The sequence below is a fragment of the Manis pentadactyla genome, chromosome X (genome assembly GCF_030020395.1).
Source record: "Manis pentadactyla isolate mManPen7 chromosome X, mManPen7.hap1, whole genome shotgun sequence".
Taxonomy (NCBI): domain Eukaryota; kingdom Metazoa; phylum Chordata; class Mammalia; order Pholidota; family Manidae; genus Manis; species Manis pentadactyla.
The window spans coordinates 102,401,662-102,424,604 of record NC_080038.1 but is presented as its reverse complement, the minus strand read 5'-3'; the positions used below and the strand labels follow the sequence as shown (position 1 = coordinate 102,424,604).

The window sequence follows — 22,943 nt, the reverse complement described above, 5'->3', positions numbered from 1 at the left end:
TAACCTTTAATATAGAAAAATAAAACTATTTCTTACACAGTTAAAAAAAAAAAAGAAAAAGGAAGGTCTTTCTTAGGATAAATAAAATGCTACTTCCTTCCAACTTTGGGACAACCCAAAACATACTCTAATCAACATGAGTCAGTATTATGATTGTACATATCTTTTCTCCCCTTGCTTATTCTTCTCTTCTCCTAGCTTAAAACATACCTAGTTCTTCCAACTGTTGTAAGAGATTGTCCTCTTATTTATTCTACCATTCTCTTTATATAACATTTGTCAAAGTCTCTTATAAAATGTGCCAATCAAACCTGAATACTAAATGTGTTCTGAACAAATGCAGGTTTTTTATATGATGGGCTCCATAGTTGTATTAATGCAGTCTAAGAGCATACTAGCTTTTTTTTAGCTACTATATCATATTACACTAAACTGTGACCAAGTAACCTACTTTGATCTTCTTCACAAATATAAGCACCAACCTGGGTAGTCTCTGTCCTGTACAGCTGTTGTTTTTAAAAACCTAAATGTCATTTACATTTACCCATGTTAGATTTTCTCATTGATTTCACCTGTGCATTCTAACTTGTCCAGACATTTCTGAATCTTGATTTCATCTTCTATGACAGTGATTCTTGACCCAAATTGCAAATCTGAATCATTTGGAAGAGTTTTTGAAATTATTCAAGCTCAAGTTTTGAAACTACTAAAGCCCAGAGACTCTAATTTAATTTATATAAGGGTAAGGCTTGGGCGTTCTATTTTTTCCTTAACTTTGCATTACAAAAATTTTCAAACATAAAAAAGTAGAGAATAATACTGAAAATTCTATGTTCCCATCACCTGACTCAATAATTGCATCATTTATCCCTCCTAGAGTATTTTAAAGTAAATCCCATACATCATATAATTTTACCCACAAATACTCCCAGGTAATTTAGTTTGCTTTAAAAGATTCTTTGCTGAATCTAATATGCAGCCAGTGTTGAGAAAATTGCTCTTAGGTAATAATCATCCCTTTCAATTTTCAGACATCTGCAAATGTGATAAACATTTCTTTTTCGTATTAGGCCAATGATAATGATGAACAGGTAGGACGAAAGGCTGAGTGGTAGAGGGGAGGCCATTAAAACTGCCAGAGCTTGAAGGTGGTACTCATCAGTGTGCTAGTTTAGTCCACTTTAGCTTGACAAGTGGCTCTTTCTGCCTGTAAACTAGATTGAGGGCCCTGTGTAAGGCAACACTGCTCTAGGGGCAGAAGAGTCATTTAAATGAACTTCCTAATTACAAACAAGATTTATTTCCATTCTAAGTAATAAAATGTTCAACTATAAATTTTGGCCCTAAAAATTATTGTTGGAACTTTATTGTGGATTCCATATCTTATCATAAGTTGCCATGTTTACAAACTCAAACGAGTACACCTTCACTGAATTTTTTATAATCTCAACTGCATTAAATGTTAATGAACAAACTAATTAGTAAACTACCAACACAAACAGTAGGAAATACATTCAAACAGGAGAAAGTAGTGTTCTCAGTAGAGGTTGTGAGTTTTCTATTACTTTAGCTACCAGATCTAAGTCCTTAAAACAGGACTGTGAATGCTTATTTTAGAATAATCCAGTAGCCACAGTTGGCATTTTGAAAACTGCCAACTTTACACTAAGAATTTTGGAAAACAGATAATAAAAATAATTCTTCTTTTGTCCTGTTTTCCCTCTCCCTGCATTCTTCTAACAACATTTACTTGAAAACTGGATATTTGTAAGCACTCATTTCCTTCCTTAACTGAAATCTTTGTTCATTAAAGGATTTAGACTTTTTTTTTTAGGGGAAGTAACTGATGCCACAAATGGCAGATTATAATGTCATGTGGGAAAGAAGAACATATGAATTATCAATCAAACCCAGTACATTTCCAAAATTAAAACATAGGGAAATAAGAGAATTGTTACCATCTCTATTTATACCACTTCCTTATATTTCAAGACTTACTCATCAATGTACAAAAAGAGTAGCCCTCAAATAATTAAATAAAATGCAACACCTGAATTCCTAGGTGCGAAGCAACAAGGAAGCGTGGCAGCAAATCAAAGAACTCATATCCAATACTTGAAAAACATTATTTAGAAGAACTACATCTAGATGTTATTTTGGTCAGTTTAAAACAGAAGATAACTAATGCAATGATAAAAAAAATTAACAAATGTGATTATCCCTGGTTTTAACATTCACTTCTTTATACTGAAGTAAAGGAGAAAAAACAAAACCATCTAGGGTAGAGCTGAAAGAACAATGAAGACAAAAAACAAAAATTTAATTCTCAGGTTGTTTTAATTCTCCATCATATGTTTTCCTTTTCTGTAGATGAGGACATTGCTCTTCAGGAACCTTTTCTAGTTGCTAAGGCCACTATAGCTTCAGTCTCATATTTTCATAAATGAATCTGGAATACTTGCTGTGTTCCCAACAACTGCCATCTTTTGCTTTTGCACTGTCATATTATTCCTCCCACTTAGAATGTCCTCCCCACTTCTCTCTACCAAACCACATCCCAGATATTATTAGTGCACATAGATAGCTGATTTGATTCAAAAGCAATCCAAACTAGTTTTTGACAAGATGCTCCACAGATGTCACACTGGAATTCTGCCACCAGAATACCACCTACTGTTATTAATCACTACTTTTATGAAATCTTTGTAGCATTTAACAGGACATCTTGATAAGTATACTTTATACCAGAGCTGACCTTGGAAAATTGCTTTGGGGGTTTCAAATACCCCTCATTCATGACTACATATAAGTCACTAAAACCAGACTGATATTATTGAGTACCCTAGTAATTGTATATTTGCTTACTTGTTTATTATCTGTCTATCCCACTATATTATAAACTGTGAGGGTACAAATTATTTGTTTTTTTTTTCACTACTGTATACCTAACACCCAGGACAATAGCCAGCTACCACCCGATTTCTCTGCTTCCCTTCACAGCAGAATTTCTAGAAAGAATTATGTATATTCACTCTGCTCCCAAATATCTGCTTGGCTCATATACTTTAGTCCCTTTGGTCTCTACTCAGGTCATTTTAAGGAGGCCTTTCCAGACTGACTTCATCTACACCCCAACACACCCTCCTCTATCACTCTACCTACCTTACTTTTTACTTTTCTTCATATTACTTATCACCACCAGCCATATTATTTATTTGCCTCCTTCAACTAAAATGTTACCCCCATGAGAACAGGATTTTGTTCTGCTCACTATTTTTGGATCTCCAACACCTAAAACAGTGCGTGGTTTTTATAAGGGACTTGGTAATTATCTGTTGAATATATCCTGTACTATCACATTTAGGATTTAGTCTTACCTTTTAGGCTTTTATAGCAGCATCAAAAGGTAGAAAATGGGGCAAATTTTCTAGCATAAAGGTAATAAGAAGTCCATGTCACAGCTGTACAGCTACATGGTAAACATTATAGTGCCCTTTATTTTATTATTAGCCTTCCATATTATCTATAGTCCTTCCACAACTATCCACCAATAGCATGGTCTCTCACCAGCTGAATCATTATTTCTCCTTCAGGTGTGTTTTGAAAAATATAACTAAGATAACTCAAGTTATATGTAATCTTCCACAGCACTCAGTAAGACAGCAAGTGATGCTTATATCTGTAGAAACACTGCTTGAGAACTTCTAGGTTTTAGGCAATTGTAGATAAAAAAGAAATGGTGTTTTGATATTTTATTCTAATACTGTACATCATTCTGATTATAAACCATAAACGCATAATCACTATTACCAAAGTTTTTGAATGAGTATTAGTGTTCTGTTTTGCAGTGATAACATTGCATAATGGACATATTTAATGTCACTACTCCAATTTCTATATATACCATGGGAAAAGTAATTATTAGAGAAATGGTACAAATATAGATATTCCTTTGGACTTCAGGCACACAAAATGGCACTTAAATCTTACTCCATTAATACAGAAAAGAATATCAAATGTTCATATAGTTGCTTATTTGACTCACATAACAATGCTGTAAGGTAGAGAAGGTAAGTTTTGTTCCCATCTTACATCTGAGGAAACAAAGCTTTTATTAAGCAAGTACAGCTGAATAGAGACACAAAAATATTAAAGAATCAGGGAAGATAAAGGCAGCAAACTTAATGGGGTGAGTGGAATCGCTGGTCTTGGTGTACTCACGTATAGGTGGATGCTGGCTTGCAGTTGACTTACTAAAAAGAAAATCCCATAGGTTAACCCCCGGGAAGGGCAAATCACACTGCTCTGTTCGCTCCCTGGAGCATTTTGATCCATACGAAATCAAGTAAAAAACTACCTTTAAAGATCTCTTTGAGAAAGGTCAGGTTTTGAAAATGAAAGACAGTGCCATCATTTTTTAGTCTATTTTTTTTCCATTAGAATGAACTATACTTGATAGCAAATATTAGCTCCCTACTTAAATTATAAATCTCCAAAATCTAAACAACAATAAAACTCTGCACACAATCCATATCATTATTACCTCAACTTAATTCTTGAAGATTGAGGGCTGATGATGTGTAAGGTGAACTGGAGTAGTAATCTCTAGCCTATGCTTAAGGGAAGACACTAGCAGTAAGCAGGGGAGGGGAAAGGGACACACACACACACAGGGGGGAGGAGGAGACAGAGAGAGACAGAGAGAGAGAGAGAGAGAGAGAGAGAGAGAGAGAGAGAGAGAGAGAGAGAGGAGCAAGCACAGTGTTATCAACAAGTGCCTAAAAAAAGTACTGAGGCTTAATAGGTATGCAGTCAATAATCCTTCCACTACTGCCAAAAAAAAAAAGTTGTGACATCGACCATCCTTCATTTCTCAAAACCTACTACAAAGCTGTCTTTTCTCATTCAGAGATCTTTATTAAAGTAATTTTTAAATTGATTTCACACATGCATCAAAACATTCCAGGGAGGGAGGGTGGGAGGGGAGCACACATGTAAATTGCCCTCCCTAGGGACTGCCCTATGGGATTTTTCTCTTTAATAAGCCAAAATGATATTTATTAATTTATAGTGCCTGAGAGGAGTGTGGGGGGAGGGTTGGTATTCCTTACCTAAGATGAAATATCATGGCCACCATTTGGGCACCCCAGTCCCAGTAATGCAGTACTGGGAGACTAAAAATTTTATCAGACAGTTCCTTTGTGAGCATGGAATGCAGGGATATTTTGCTAAGAAAAATGTAATGAGAACATTTTCAGAGTTGGGCTCCTTTACTTCGGGGTGAGGAAAAAGGAGAGAAAAGTCTTTGAGGAATGGTCATTAGGAAGTTTTTAAAAAGGCTACCTTATTGTTTTTTATGTATGTGTTTATGGCAAATCATTTACAGAGATTTGATAAGTTTATGTAAATACCACAAAACATTTTGAAATGGACAGCTCATTTCAAACATTATCATGTTCTAGTTTTTACAGATGTTTTAATTTCTAAATAATGGTGCCAAGATGAAAGAGGAAATAAGGGAACAGAATTTAAAACTTTTCCATTTTACTATGGTTTTTTTCTTAATCTTGTTCTACATCACAAAAACCAGGTCTACTGAGGGAGATTATCAGTCCAACACCCAAGGTCCTGCTTACACTATTCAGATGTGGATTCAAGAGTTAAAACACTCAAAACAAACTATCCAAATTAAAGCTTCCAGATTGTCAGGTCTTCCTAGGTCTCATACACTAGACTGCGTAATAGAATGTACCCCATAATTCCACTCATATAGTGGCTCCACTCTGCCAAGCAGAGCAAACTGCTGATCTATGCTTAATAAAGCAAATATGCATAAACTATTTGTAATTACATTAAACCAAGTGCTAAATTTAGGTGCCATAGAAAAGTCATTACCCTTATCAGCCAGGAGGAACAAGGAATAATGAATGTAACTGCAAAACTCTAGAAGGGTGAATTACTTCTCTAAATTGAAGAAAATCACTTCAGCTGCAAAATAATTTTATGGTATCACAAAAATTTCCATAAGATATCCCACCCAGCTGTAAACCAGGACAATTAAGATAAAGTTAGGCAAATGAGACATAATGTATTAGATATCCACTGAAAGTGCTTCAGAAATTTAGACAAGGACCTCAGATTTTAACTTACAAAATAGTCTCCTGCTATAACCATCTTAGGGTTGCCTTTTGCTCCAATTCTATTATTAGAAAAAAAAAGAGAGTCAACTAACTTCACCAAGTCCACAGCTAAATTACATTACTGGTATTTACTGCTAATTATCACATGGCAAATAAATGAAATCTTAAAGGAAGTACAACTATTAACATTTCTAAATAGTTATTACCTTTTCGTCATTAAATAAAATGTATAAACAAATCTCTTAAAGGGGTAGCACATAACACTGGATTTCAGAAAACAAAAGTGGACAAAGGCAAGCTTATGCTGGCATACAGTCAAGCTCCTGTGAGAACTAATCCATTTATGGAAAGCACAGCAAAGCTTTTGGCTTCAGTTTTAAGTAAGAATACAATAATTGAGCAGCTCTGAAAATCAACACACACTTTTGCTGTCAACCAGAAAGAACCCAACAAACCTTAAAAACATGTCTTTGCTTCTTTCTCATCAATTTTGTTTAATTTACATAACATACAGCTCGCATGTGGAATTTTCAAGCACCTTGACAATACCCCAGGTAAAACAGTTAATGCTGAGATATAAATTGACCACAAAAATGGGACTATATCGGATCTCAACATACACGTGTGGTAGAAATCTTGGTTTATTTCTTCAGACAAATCTCTTACTGTAGAGATACAGGGAACAGTAATTGGTAGTGGGTGGGATAGAGATAAGAAACTGGTGCAATTGGCCCATGCTTTAAGAAAGAGTGTCAAATAATAAACCAAACACAGAAAACAAGACGTGATTATTTAAAGGAAAGTTGCAAAAAGTAAAAAAAAAAATTAATCCTACATCACGGTGATTGGATCTCAAGAATCTGATTTACATATTTTTCAGAAACAGTTGTACAAAGTGAAATAATACTTCCTCAGTAAATGTGTGCAGGAGCACCAGAAAAATTCTGGGAAACTAAAATATGCTGTAACACAAGGCTATAAGATCTATTTTAAATAATTGACCTGTTCTCAACGGACTCAAGAGGATGAATTATATCACTGGGCAATCATGAACATTGATTTTCAATTTTTAATCTGGAAAGTATATGCATCTTTTAAACAGAAAGACTCCTCTGCAAAATAACACCTGCAATTTAAAAAAATCAGAAAATGACAAAACGTCAAGTTTAACAAAGCAAGTTTTGTTACCATGTTTTAGAAAGGGCCCTTTTAGAAGCTACTGAGTAAGATGAATAGGTCTCACAAGACTTTTTTTTAAATGGCCTGTGGAACCTCAGAATTCTCTCCACCCTGGTGGCTTGGAAATAAAAAAGGAAATAGCACATGTTTATCACCATTTTAACAACATACATTGATTTGGCACCTATTATTTTTCATCTTAATCGTCTTAACTCTGGGAGGTAGACACCATCTTACAAAAGAGGGAAAGCAGTGTCATCACCTCCATAAATCTTTACCCAACCCTTAAGTTATTTGGTTCTAATTGTAATTTGCCTAGTTAACTAGTTACTGGGTATAATTATAATTTGCGTGGTTTACCAGTCACTTCCTTCCAACACAACCCTTTCCCCCTTATTCAAAGGTGGGGACCTGAACCTTAATTGTCTTTGTACTGTACCATTCCATGTGGTACATAGTAGGCGCTGATGGTTGAATAAATTTGTCGAATGTCACTCAACAAGAGATAAGAATGGGACTGAAATACAAGTTTTTGGACTCTTCCTCCATCCTGCTACATCCAGCTGCCTAAATTAAGCCTGGTCCACAGCTTCAAGGCCGCAATACCAAAGCAGAGTGGTCATGAAAAAGATCTCTGGTCTCCCCAATGTCCAAAAGTTGGAATGCCCCTGCCCAAGACGAGCGGTCTCAAAATAAAGTTCTTTGTAAGCTTTAAACATTTGATCAAGGAATACGTTCTTGTCAATCAAATAGCTGAAGGCAGGATGAATGAGACTGGAATAAACTTCTGTTTAATTGGTTTGCTTACAATCATGGCTTTAAAAGAAAGGGCAGCGCCAAACACTCCAGAGAAATGAATTACGTCGGTTACTTTTGAGAGGGGATCCCAAGGTTAGAAAACCTGGCGACAAAGTAAAAGGTGCTCAGTTGGAAGAGGTCAGCAATTCTGAGACCTATTCTTCGCCCTCTCCCCACTCCCACTTCCCCCCACTATCTAATCTCTCATTCAAAGCCTATCCCTCCGGATGTAATTGGGGCTCCTCCCTTTCTCACCATCCTCATCTCCGACACCTCACCAACACCATTTACATTCCCGGGGAGGGGTTGTGTGTTGGGGGGTGGTGACTGTCGATAGGGGGATTTGTGAAAAAAGTTCGGTCCACAAAAACGAACTGGCCCCTGTCACCAGCCTAAATGCGACCTGTGGAGGTCTAACATTCGTAATCAGCCCCCCTCCCCCATGGGAGGAGACAGGGCAGGTACTATGCCTCAGAAGGAACCCCTTCTTTTCCTCTGATTCTTGTTTGCCCTAGAAAGAACCCCTTTTTCCTTTCCCTGTCCCACCCAAAGGGCAACTGCTGGTCCCGTGAGGCATTCTCAGGACTCGGGGAGGGCAATGGAAAAAGGTGGTGGCGGGAGCAGTACACCGTCCCTCCGCCCAGGGTTTGGGATCCGGCGGCGGGTAGCGACGAGTAACTGTTTTCCTCACCACCTTTTAAGTACCAGCTAACACGGCCCCGCGGCGGGTCAGAGTGGCCGGCACAGCTTACCTGTGAGCCCTCCTCCGCCTTCCTCCCCGTAGCCCCGACGCCGTTGCAGCACGAAGTAGTCGTTGGACCTCTCCATCAGCCACAGCTTCAGCGCATTTTTCAGGAGCACTTCCTCAGGCTTCAGCCACATTGCGAAGAACTTTGTGCTGCCCAGGAGCAGCGACCCAGATGCCCTCCTCACCTCACCCTCCACCCCTTTCTTCCCTTCTACTTCTCCCACCAAATCTTCCTCAGGCGGCAGCAGCTTGGGTTCAGCTTTTCCACACTTCCCCCAATTCCTCCCTTCTCTCCCACGTAGGCAGCGAGATTGCCAATTCCCTCCCACAGTGCTACCGCCCGACTGGGAAATAGTCTCGCTTCTTCACCTCCTGGGAGTTGTAGTTTGCTACCCGATTTTCTGTACTCAAGCAACTAGAGGGCAGGACTACACTTCCCACAATCCACTGGGGGTGAGAACTGAGTGGGGGTGCTTTCAAAGCGGGTCCCGCCACTAGTTAAGCGTTTGTTGCTTATCTCAAGTTTAAAGCAGTTTTTTTTGTGTGTGTGTGTGCAAATAAGTGAGCCGCAGGTATAAAAGTGTTGCTTCTTCTCATGCTTTTACAACCCAGGGTGTTAACCTGTGGAAAACAAAGTTTCCGGAATTTTGGAGTAACAAATGGCCCATTCTGGGAAGCACTAACTCGCATTTAATGAGCTCTATGTATTAAGACAATTTAACGTATATTGTTTCACATAATCTTTAGATAAGTCTTGTTAAAGTTTTATTCCCCACTTTGCACATAAAAGTGCAGACGGGTAAGGTGACTTTATCTAAGGTCACACAATAAGTGGAGTCTGATATGACTCCTTGTCTAATTTGAAATCTTCCTTAGATTAAGCTTTTAGATTAATCTTCCTTAGATTGAGTTTTTTTCTGCCTGTACAGGAAGAATATAAAATCGCCAGAAGATGGGTAGTTTTCTTCATGTCGCGCATCCCTCCCTTCCCCCACCGCCTCCTCAAATCTATTGTAATCAGTCACAGAACATGTCCGACTAAACGGTTTTATTATTATTTTTCTTTCTTAATCTCTTTAAGTAACACAGCTTCTTAAACACTTAAGGTGTTGAATGAGGTCTGTGATTTGCATGACATCGCAGTGAGGAATTATTTGAGGGACGTTTTTATTGCAATAACTAAGCCCACCAGAATTAAAGAGTGCACTAAGCTAAAACAAGGTTATAGGAAGGAAGGAGTACAAAAACAAGGGGCTCTTGGCAAGCTATTCTGAGAATAAAGCCTCAAGGCCATTTGGCTAAAAATATGGGGTGCGGCACACTCAGATGCCAAGTCAAGCAGCTGAAGAACTGCCTAGGAGGAGCATCTCTGGTTTAACCCTCCCAAGATGCTGGGCTAGCTCAAGAAGGTGTACTACAAGCAGGGATTTTTCTTGGGGAATGAGAAAGGGTCAATTTGGGATTCTCTTCTAAGTCCCAAGGCCAGCTTTCTGGAGAGGATGGGAAGAGGCAGTCTTCACAGAGCCCAAACTGCCTTGTTTCCTTCAGAAAAGCCATCCCAATATAGATGTATACTAAGGAAGATAATTCTTCATCTTCCTGACGAAAGATCAGTAAAAGTAAAGAGCTTCAAAGTGTCCTTTCTTTTCACCTTTCCTTCCTCTTTTCATTTTCTTCATCATCAAACCACATTATCTTGCAATACCGTCAAATGTTAGAGTTAAGGCGAGGGCTGTCCAGAACTGGATGTTCCTCTGCCTCTACTCCACAACTCCATCCAGATGCTCCCTGTTACAGCATCGGACCCACTTTGGGCTCAGAGCAGAGCATTTAGAGCGCTCCTGCTTTATCTAGTAAATATTTCACTGATTATGTAAAGAAAAATTTTTTTCAAATTACTTGTGATATATAAAATTTTCATTTTATCGTAAGCTATATTTCAAGCCATTGCAAATAAATAAAAGTATTTTTCTGAAAGTGCCTTAAAAAGCAGAGCACTTCACTTTATTCAGTATTCAGTTGTGTATGTTGATGTAAATTGTTTTTAGGGAAGAAAGATTTACAAACTGCCTTGGATATTACTGCTGGTACAGTACTGGCACTTTATAAATAAACAAACAAATAAATAAAATGTATATATAGTCATTTAACCATCATTAATAAGCTTGCACATTTTTACATCCTTAAAGATGAAGAACAGGATACTCAGAAAAGCAACTTGCCTAAGATCACATAGATTCAAAACAGGTAAGCACTGTTAGAAGAGAGCCATTTAAAGATTTGCTGCTCAAAATGCAGACACCTGGACCAGCAACATCTGCATCACCAGGGAACTTGCTAGAAATTCAGAATCTCAGACTCCATTCCAGACCTGCTGAATCAGTGTGCATTTTAACAAAATTCCCAGGTGATTTATAAGCACATTAAAGTTTTAGATAAACTGATTTAAACCAAATTAGATATCTGGAAATCAAACTCTGCAACAAATTGGGGGCGATTAATCACATTTCCATTAAGACCCACATAGATGTCTTTTTAAAAATACTCTGTTAATGATTTTAGATGACTGAATTGCTTTTTTTAAAAGTTTATGAGGACCTGCCCATGAAAATTTTCTAAGGCAGTGGTTGACAACTGGGCTATCAGCTGGAGAAGTTACTACTAACTATCCATACAAAACGATATTTATATATACTACACTCTAAGCATCAAGATCTAAGTATGTCCACAAGAGTCTCATATTCATGAGATCATATGTTTCTGGAGAAAAAAGGTTAACTAGTAGGTAGTGTTTTTCAGACTTTTCAGTGAATTAGCTCTAAGGTGAAGAACTATGAACATTTATCTCTGGAGCTTGAAGTGCCCCCTGTGATCATGAATTTAAGTCTCACGTGGCACATAATCTAGATTTTGTTGTTTAAAATGTGTAAAAATATTCTAAAAATTCACTACAAACAGTAGAAGACAATAAGGTAAATAACTTAAGATTTGTTAAAACCAAGGTGATAAAATTTCTCCAGATGTGTAGGACTTAATTAAAATATTTAGCAAATGAACAAAAACTAGATGTAGGGTAGGGGGGAAGAAGGGATGTTTCTAGCATTCCAGTTGTATCTTTAAATATATTTTTACTGAGTTACCTGGGAACTATGTATGTTCTTATTTATAATACAACCTGACTTCTGCTAAAATTACAAATAAACTCTCAGAAAACCCCTCCTTAAGTTGGAGACTCCCTATATACAAATATATCTACTGCCACTGTTAAAGGAATTAGCTTATATTTAGATCATGTGAAAGTAATAAAGTCTGTTCTTTTTTTCAAAAGATAACAGTAGGAAGAGAATTCACAAGTGACATGGAATTCCTCTCCTTTGTATATACCCAGGAGAATCAAAAACATACACCTATGCAAAGACTTGTATGTGAATGTTCAGAGCAGCATTATCCATAATGGCCCAAAAGTGAGATCAATCCCAGTGCCCATTAATTGATGAGTATATAATCAAATGTGGAATACAATGGCATATTAGTCAGCAATGAATAGGAATGAAGCCCTGATGCATGCTTCAACATGAATGAGCCTTGAAAATATGCTAAGTGGAAGCAGTCAGTCACAAAAGACCACATATTGTATGATTCCATTTATCTCAAATGTCCAGAATAAGCAAATCTATATGACAGAAAGCAGGCTGCTGGTTGCCTTGAGCTGGGAATGGGAGCAGAAATTGACTGCAAATGAGTATGAGGGAACTTTTGGGGGTAATGGAATGTTTTAAAACTGGATCATGGTGATAGTTGCACAACTCTATGCATTTGTGAAGCGCTGCATAACTGTACACTGACAATGGGTGAATTTTTGCTATGTAAATTATACTTCAATGTAGCTGTTAAAATTTAAATTATAAATTCCCCCCTAAAAGAACCCTCACAAAACTTAAAATGAACTCTTTAAGAATATAGGTCAAGTTTATTGTGTGGCATCACACACATACATACCTGGCATATTGCCACATGAAACATATAGGTATCCTGGTTTGATAATCATGATTCTGAGGTATTCCAAGCACCTGTTTATTCTTAACATGTTTGACAAAAGGAAGATGCGCTTAACTCATTAACAGCATCCTAACAATTATACTGCCCAAGACAAGGCTGAAGGAAAAGAAAACTTTGAAGTAAAAAAAAAATGGCCTTATGTCTTGGGTAGTAGAAACACGGACTGGCATCAAAGTCTTTTTCTAATCTTATATTACCCGTGGTCAACCTCATTATTTACCTTGCTGACATTTAAAAATAATTCATAGGTAGGTTTAGTTATATTACAATGGCACCATCTATGTAATAAAATATGTAAATATATATCACACTAATGTTTTAGTTTTTAATGATCAAATACACTAATGAGCATTTACATCCAACCATTTCTCCCCCAAATCCAAGCATATATGAAAAGTTAGTACATGACAGCTAACATCAGGCACAAACTCTCATTGGAATATTTTATTTACATTTTATATTTAAAGAGAATCAATACAAATCGGGATGTATTTACAGCATTTCAAATCAGTGTACAAGAATGCAATGGTTTTATACATTCTATGTTTAGCAAACAAAAATACATGTTTGTTCTGCGTTTGCCTAAATTCTCCTGAAATCTGCACTGGAAACAAAACTCTAAAACCAAAGATAAGCCACACAGAATACAAATAAAGTGCATTTTTAAATAGCTCTATTTAACTTTGGTGGATGAAGCTTCAAACTTTATATTAAGGCACCTGGGATTCTCCACCCTCTATTCTTTTTCAAACCCCGAGAAAATGCATTCACAAAATTTGTTGCTACATGGACAGAATTGTAGTTTACCTAATATAATTTTAGTCCATTTTGGGAAAATGTAGACTCAATTTTCAAAGTCAGCATTGTTTGGAAAACATTTTCTACGGACTGATTTCTGTAGATTGATACACAAAGATCAATTACCAATTTTTGTGTGACTTATCATTTTCAAATACTGTGATAATTTATATAGTCTGCTTTTGAGAAATCCTGTAAGTTTGAGAAATAGTTATACAGCATTTTTGGAAGGAAACTTTTTGTCTATAATTTTGTGGCAAATTGGTGTCACTAATAAACCAATCAATCCAGTCCAGTCCATATTCTCTGATTAACTATGCTTGACACTCACATGAAATACATTTAGCCTAATTTTAAAAACAAGAAATAGTTAAAACAGATATTTTGCTTTAATCTTGTTCTATCAACTTAATGTAGCTTAAATAGATATTTCATGAAGTACTAGCCTAAGTTTGCATTGCTTTTTACATTATAATTCCAGATCAATATAAGCACCTGGAGAAAAAACCCTGACACATGTAGCCCAAGCTAAAGTAGCATTATTTTTAATTAAGATACTATCATAAAGTGATTATAGCTACTCCACATTTGAAAAGCAATGTGTTTTTATAAGAAATTGTTATAAATGGAAAACATGACTACTTGAAGAGAGTTTTGTTTAAAAACATTACTATCACTATTGAGAGGAAACTTGCCTATGAAAAACATTATAATGAGTTTGTGGAAAAAGGTTAAGAGATTAAATATTTAAGCCATTTAACTATAGCATAATATTAATCATCTCAGCACTTTCATTATCATCCTTATTTTATTGTTTATCCAGTTCATTAATAGCAAACTAGGCCCCGATTGGCAGTTCTGTTATTACTAAAAGTTCAAGTTTTCTATTGACACAGATTTTATGATTTAATTTCTTTAACAGCAGTCTCTTGATCAGGAGTTTCATCTTCTTCAAAAGTTGGGTTGTCAACATGAGGAACAACATCCACTGCCATGGAACTTGCCTCATGGTTTACCAGCTGTAAATTTTCATCTGTAAACAGAAATGACAATTTTAGGATGCTTTCACTCCTCTCTTCTTTAAGTCAAAATTCAACACTCATGTCTAAGAACCTTTTCTTGTCTAACTCAATCATTCTCTGATTATTACATGCATTCCATGTTCTTTTAATAATTACATGGTATATGCTATATCTTATATAAAGCACATATGACATTTTTATATTGATTTACAATTACTCTTTTTTTGGATTCACATATGTGCTTCTACCCAGACTTTAGCCTCCTTAAGAGCAAAAAGTTATGTCTTCTGCTTCTTCTCTATCCTAATTACAGCAGTTCTTAAATGCGACTTCACAATTCAATCATCTGGGCATTTGAAAAAATGATCTATACTTTTTCATATGTATAGAGAAATACAAAGACAGATGTACACATAGACAGGCAGGCTAAAAAAAAATCCAGGAAGTTTGGGGCAGTTACCAAAATGGAATACAAACAGTAGCAAGTGAACACAATTATGGTACAAATGAAACAGAACCATCCTAAAAAGAGTGGGGAAGTAAAGAACTAACATAAATAACTTTGGAAAACAGTATTCTGATTATATTCTATAATGGTAAAAAGAAAAAGAACTACATAATTAGTGAAATTGTTTTTCACAGGAGTATGAGTTAGCAATGTTGAAACTATTTTATGTGCATTCTAGAATTGAACAAATAATAAATAAATTTTATATGGATAATGAGAGTCTAGTATTTCACTGACAGAGAAAGGAGTTACAAATAAGAAAAGGGGAAGGCTAGAATAAACTCTGTGGTGTCGGATTGAAATCAGATGTATTAAGCTTATTGTTTTTTGGATGGATAGATGGATACTGATATGTATGTTTGTGTGACTACATATACCTATTTCCTAGCTTTTTTCATTGAAAGGGTTAAGATTAATGACACCCAATAGCAATGATATACTCATTGATATACCTTGTCCCCAGATCTTGGTTTTAAAGTATTATTCTCCATAAAAGGTACCCCTCCCCCTGAAGAAATGGCTGATTCTAGGGCTTGGGCAAGGAGAGTACAGGATTAACTTAAATTCTAGCCAAGGGGTCAGCTAACTACAGCCTGAAAGCCAAATCAATAGCTACAAGTGGTTTTCACATCTTTAAAAGGTTGTATGACAGTCTCTTCAATAAATGGTGTTGGGAAAACTGGACAGCTATGTGCAAAAGAATGAAAATAAATCACTGTCTTACACCATACACAAAAATAAACTTGAAATGGGTTAAAAGACCAAAATATAAGAACTGAAACTATAAAACTCCTAGAAAAAAACATAGGTAGTAAACACTTGAACATCAACATTAGCAATTCTTTTCCGGGTGTATCTCTCCAGGCAAGGGAAACAAAAGCAAAAATAAACAAGCAGAACTACATGTAACTGAAAAGCTACTGCACAGCAAAGGAAACCATCAACAAAACAAAAAAACAACCTACTGTATGGGAGAATATATTTGCAAATGATATATCTGATAAGGGGCTAATATCAAAAATATACTAAAAACTCATACAACTCAACATCAAAAAATCCCACAAACAACCCAATTAGAAAATGGGCAGAGGACCTGAGTAGCCATTTTTCCAACAGACATACAGGTGGTCAACAGACACATGAAAAGATGCTCAACATCACTAATCATCAGGGAAATGCAAATCAACACTACAATGAGATATTCCCTCACACCAGTCAGAATGGATAGTATCAACAATACAAGAAATAACAAGTGTTGGGGAGGATGTAGAGAAAAGGGAGCCCTTGTATATTGCTGGTGATATTGCAAATTGGCATAGCCACTATGGAAAACTGTGGAAGTTTCTCAAAAAACTAAAAATAGAAATACCATATGACCCAGCAATTCACTTCTGGGAATCTACCTGAAGAAAAGGAAATCATCAATTTAGAAAGGTATATGCACGCCTATGCTTATTGCAGCATTATTTACAATTCCTAAGATATGGAAGCAACTGGAGTGTCCATCAATAGATGAATGGATAAAGATGTGGTACATATATACAATGGAATATTATTCAGCCACAAAAAAGAAAGAAGTCTTGCCATTTGCAACAACATGGATGGACCTAGAGGGTATTATGCTAAGTGAAGTAAGCCAGTCAGTAAAAGATAAATAGTATATTGTTTCACTTATATGTGAAATCTGACAATTGACAAAACAAATAAACATACCAAACTGAAATAGACTCAAAATCATAGAGAATGGATGGTTGGCTACCATGGCCAGGGGTGGGGTAAGGGGGAGAACAGGTAAAATACATGAAGGGGATAAAGAGGTACCAACTCCAAATTATAAAACAATTTAGTCACAGGTATGGAAGGATAACATAGGGAATATAGCCCATAATATTATAATATGTTTATGTGGTGAGAGATAACTACACTTATCATGGTGAGCATTTAATAATGTATATAATTGATGAATGACTAAGTTGTTAATCTGAAACCAATATAATATTGTATATAAACTATATTTCATTTGTAAAAAAGGTTGTAACACAATAAAACCCAAAAGAAAATTCATCAACAGAGATTTATGGCCTTCAAAACCTAAAATACTTACTACTATCTGGCTCTTTACCTAAAACTTTGCCAATCTCTGGCCTACAACATCTTGTGTGCCAAAAAGTAAAGCAGTGTAGAAAAAAAGATAGGGCATATTGAAGAAAAAAAAACAGACACCAACTTAAGGGAGTTCCCAATGACCAAATCTAGGACAATCTGGACAATGAATAAATCATGAGAATAATATAGAATAAAAGAAATATCTATGAGTCCATAGTATTATAAATAAATAATTGAATAAATGGGCAGATGATAACTTTTCCTTGAAATAGAAGCTTACTTAATGTAGAAGGGAGGCTGGACATAGAAAATTACCATTTGGCACAGACATCAGTAATAATTATTGCAAGCAAAAAGCACCAATGATTGCTAAAATTACTGGGTAAAAGTATGATGAGAAATAGAATATTTGCATAGTCTCTAAGTGACTCTCTGTAAGATAATTAATAACTACAAAGGGAAAATAGTAACTTTAAAAAGAGAAGCTTGGCAGGCACCACCTTAACCAAGTAAGCAAAGTTAAAACTATCAGTAATAAGACATGGACAGTAATAAGACACAAATAATTGGCAAGATACTCTGCATTCATGTACCTTATTATATAATATGAGGCAGAGAAGAATATTTATCACTTCTATGGTATTCTTGCCGGAAATGGGCAATGGACAATGAATTTAATCATTGGGAAACAGCAGACAAATTCAAATTGAGGGATATTCTACAAAACAACTGACCAGTAGTCTCCAAAAGTGTCAAGGTCATGAAAGACAAAGTCTAAGGAAGACCAGTCACAGATCAGAACTAAGAAGATGAGACAATTAAATGCAGTGAGGACCTCTCAACAAATTGGATATAGAAGGAACATACCCAAACATAATAAAGGCCATCTATGATAAACCCACAGCTGACATCACACACAATAGTGAAAAGCTAAAAGCTTTTCCTCTAAAATCAAGGATAAGACAAGACACAGGTACCCCCTCTCACCACTCTTATTCAATATAGCACTGAAAGTCATAGCCAGAGCAATTAATTTAAGAAAAAGAAATAAAAGGTATCCAAATCAGAAAGGAAGAAATAAAATTTTCTCTGTTCCTAGATGACATGACCCTTCCTATATAGAGAAAGAGCTAAAGACTCCACCAAAAGACTGTTAAAACTAATAAATGAATTCAGTAAAGTTGCAGGATGCAAAATCAACATATGAAAATCAGTTGTATTTCTATACACTAACAATGAAATATCTGAAAGAGAAATAAAGAAAAATCCCATTTACAATAGCATCAAAAACAATAAAATATTTATGAATAAATTTAACCTAGGAGGTAAAAGATCTGCACTGGAAACTATAAGATATTGATGAAAGATATTGAAGAAGACACAAATAAATGGCAAGCTACTCAGCATTCATGGATAAGAATTAATATTGTTAAAATGTCCATATACCCAAAGTCATCCATAGATTCAAAGCAATCCTTATCAAACCTCCAATGGCATTTTTCATAGAAATAGAAAAAAATCCTAAAATTTATATGGAACACAGAAGACCCTGCAAAAGCAATCCTGAGAAAGAGGAAAAAAGTGGAAGGCATCACACTTATTTATTTCAAACTCTACTATAAAGCTGTGGTAATCAAAACAGTATGGTTTTGCTATAAAAAGAGACATAGATCAGTGGAACAGAATTGAGAACCCAGAAATAAACTCATGTATATTCAGTCAACTAATATTTGATAAGGAAGAAAACAATACTCAATAGGGCAAAGACAGTCTTTTCAATAAATGGTTTTGGGTAAACTGGACATTCACATGCAATAGAATGAAACTGGACTCCTATCTTATTCCACTCACAAAAATGAACTCAAAACGGATTAAGGACTTAATCATAAGATCTGAAACCATGAAACTCCTAGAAGAAAACATAGGTTAAAAGCAACTTGATATTGGTCTTAGCAATGATTTTTTGGATATGACACCAAAAGCACAAGCAGCAAAAACAAAAATCAAGTGGGACTACAGCAAACTATAAAGCTTCTGCATAGCAAAAGAAAGAATCAACAGCATGAGGGGGCAACCTATGGAATGGAGAAAAGATCTGCAAACCACATACCAGATAAGGAATATCTGGAATATATAAGGAACCCATAAAAAAGAAAAATAAATAACCCAATTAAACAATGGGGCAGGGGAACTGAATAGATATTTTTCCAAAGAATACATGCAAATGGCTGACAGGTACATGCTCTATATCACTACCCACCAGGGAAATGCAAATCAAAACCACAGTAAGACCGTGCCTCACACTAGTTAGAATAGATATTTTCAAAAAGGCAAGAGGTATATGTAGGTAAGGACGTGGAGAATAGGGAATCCTAATGCACTGTTGGTGGGGATGTAATTTGATACAACCACTATGAAAAACAGTATGGGAGGCTCATCAAAAAATAGACTGGAACTATCATATGATCCAGCAATCCCACTTCTTGGTATATATCCAAAGGAAATGAAATTATTATCTTGAAGAGATATCTGCTCCTCCACATCCACTGTAGCATTCACAATAATTAAAACATGGAAACAACCTAAGTATCCATTGACAGATGAATGCATAAAGAAAATGTGGTGTGTATATTTATTTATACACACACACACACACACAGAATGGAATGTTACTCAGTGATGAGAAAGAAGGAAATACTGCCACTTGCAACAACATGGATGGACCTTGAGGGCACTGTGCTAACTGAAATGTCAGACTGAGAAAGACAAATACTGTATGATCTCACTTACATATGTAATCTAAAAAAAAAAAAGCCAAACTCATGGAAATAGAGAGTAGAATGGTGGTTGCCAGGAGCTGGGGGGAGTAGGAAATGGGGAAATGTTGGTCAAAAGGTACAAACTTCCAGTTAAAAGATGCATAAGTTCTAGAGGATCTAATGTACAGCATGGTGACTATAGTTAACAACACTGTATTACAAACTTGAAAGTTTCTAAGAGAATAGCAAAAATTTACAAAAAATTGTAATTATGTGAGGTGATGGATTTGTTAACTAACTCTACTACGGTAATCCTTTTGTGTATCAAATCATTATGTTGTACACCTTAAACTTACACAATGTTATATGTCAAGTATATCTCAACGAAGCTAAGAGAAAAAAACGAGAAAAAAGGAAATGCAATGTGGGATCCCAGGACAGAAAAAGAACATTAGTGGGTCAAGTGGTAAAATTTGAGTAAAATATCTAGTTAACATTTTATCAGTTATTTTCCTGATTTTGATAATTGTATATACTCATTTAAGATGTTAACATTTGGAGAACTTGGGTGAAGGATATATGGGCATTCTTTGTACTATTTCTGAAACATTTTTTTTTGTCAGCCTGAAATTATTTCAAAATTAAAGTGAAAAAAATTGAAAAGTACATGTGCTTGGGCCTCACTCCTAACTGATTCTGACTTAACCATTCTGGGGTAGAGCCCAGGCATCAGTAATGTTTAATGTTTCTTTGGGTGATCCTAATGTGGGACCAGGGTTAAGAACTAGGGCCATTATTAAGTGGTTCTCAAAGTGTAGTCCCTGGACCAGCATCGTCAGTAACACCTGGGAACTCATTAGAAATGAAAATGTTTGAGCCCCACCCCAGACCTACTGAGTCAGAAACTGATGGTGGCCCTTCTGTTTTGACAAGCTCTCCAGATGACTTAATGCATGCTTAAGTTTGAAAACCAGTGTTCTAATGGACTTGGTGCAGTGATGGAACACACAGACATGAACTAATCAACTGTATATTTACAGTTATTTAAGTAACTATTGCCATAATAATCAGGAGCAAATAGGCAAGATACCCAAACTAGTAATACATAGTCATAGATAAAATTAAATTCATTCTATGTGATCATTCATTCAATACTTATTTGTATCTACTATGTGGCAGGCTGTGCTAGGTATACAATAGTGAATAATATGATACTGTCCCTATTCAAAGGAACTTTAAAAAATTTTAACACAATTCAGTGGAATAAATGAAACGACAGGAGTTCTGTTGAAACAGACAATAGGGCCACACATGTGAGTCAAGGGAGGCTTTTCAAAGGGGGGTAAGTTTTATAGGAGAAATAAGAGTTAGACTGGGCTACCCAATTTCTTGGGCGAGGAAGAGTTGAAGGAATGGCAGAAAAAAGACAGAGGTTCAAGTTGTGATTGTGGAATTTGCATTGGAAATGAGGGAATGGATTAGAGAAAAAAGATATTGAATCAACAGGAAAGGGAAGAGGGAAGAATCTAGAATCTTCCTTATTTCTGGTTTGAGGCACCTGGATGGGTGTGGGTGGGTGTTACTACCATACATCTGGATAAGGAATACAGGAGTAGGAATGTAGATCTTCATTCTATTTGCTTCTCAAATCCTCTGCTAAAATTGTCCTGCTTACGATACTCCCCCATGAGAAGAACAAAACACACATACAAAAATAGGTTGGAACTTTTTAACAAGCCTAGCAATAAACTGAATTATTCTATACACTCTCCTTTATTTTCACTGAATCCTATTACCACATGGTTATGGGAACAAAAAATCATCTGGGGCAATAGACAATGATTCTCTATTACAGGTAGAGTAATCCAAAGATTAAAGATCTTATTACTACTTAGTACTCTAGAAATGTCTGAACATTAGATTACAAGAAATACAAGGTTTGTGTTTGCATGATAGCATTCCTTGTGACATCTTCAGGAATTACATCTATGTCACTGATAAGCCCACTGAGGACAAAGGTTTATGTCGTAAGAAGCTGCAACTTTCACAAGTCATCTTGACATTTAGTTTTTCTTCTACTTTTATACCAGAATTAGGTCATCTCAAAATGAGGATTGAGGAAAAAAACCCTACCAAACCAACAAAAACCTTTAAGAAGTTTGGAAATTAAAGAAAGGGAAAATAATTTGTATTGGGGTTTTCTCTTTCTAAGGAAAAAAGTAACAAAATTACATAAAATTTCTCCACTGGTATGATATTACTAACTTGCAATACTGAGTCACATGAACTTTGAAAACAATATACACAATTTTAGTTTCCATGGTTTGTTCATTTCATGATAAATAATCACCAGGTGGTGGCACATATTCTTAAACAGTTTCTCATCCGGGCAAAAGATGGGTTCTTGAGAAACTGGTATAAATCAAACTTTCATTTATTAAATTCTATTTTATCATTTCAAGACTCCTTCATCTTAATTTCTTATTGATCTGAAATAAACAGTGGCTTCTAAAGTTTGAAGTTTTTCCTTAGCCTCTGTAAGTTAATAAGCCAACACTTAAATCCATAGAGAGAAGCTTTCCTTTAAAGTCTTTTTCTTCTGTGAATAATTCCCATTCCTGATGCATTTCATCTATTTCAGGAACATTTGAATATGTGTATATCAAGTTTAGGTAGGGGTACATGCTGTGTTGCATCATTGTTACTAGAAGAAACCTGGACTATGTTAATGGATGAATGGAACAGATGCTAAAAAGCAGGTGTACTCTGCTGGGTGTATGGTCCACAATGGGTCATTTGTGGGGCACTTGTTGCCCCTCAGCATGG

At 35.8% G+C, this 22,943-nt stretch overlaps 2 protein-coding genes across 5 annotated transcripts in view; both read right to left on the bottom strand.

Moving 5' to 3' along the window:
* The window catches only part of TBC1D8B (TBC1 domain family member 8B), a 68,769-nt gene extending 59,596 nt beyond the window's left edge, over window positions 1-9,173 (bottom strand). For all 3 annotated transcript variants that reach the window (XR_005032564.2, XM_036924990.2, XM_057495265.1), the window contains exon 1: window positions 8,870-9,173. Coding sequence is in view for 2 of the 3 variants with exons in the window: in XM_036924990.2 (XP_036780885.2) it covers window positions 8,870-8,999 (130 nt within the window). In the remaining variant the exon portion in view is untranslated. The remainder of the gene's footprint in view (window positions 1-8,869) is intronic.
* Window positions 9,174-13,353: 4,180 nt separating this feature from the next.
* RNF128 (ring finger protein 128) overlaps window positions 13,354-22,943 on the bottom strand; it is a 125,997-nt gene continuing 116,407 nt past the window's right edge. For both annotated transcript variants that reach the window (XM_036924992.2, XM_036924991.2), the window contains exon 7: window positions 13,354-14,755. In XM_036924992.2, coding sequence (XP_036780887.2) covers window positions 14,622-14,755 — 134 coding nt within the window. In that variant the 3' untranslated portion in view covers window positions 13,354-14,621. The remainder of the gene's footprint in view (window positions 14,756-22,943) is intronic.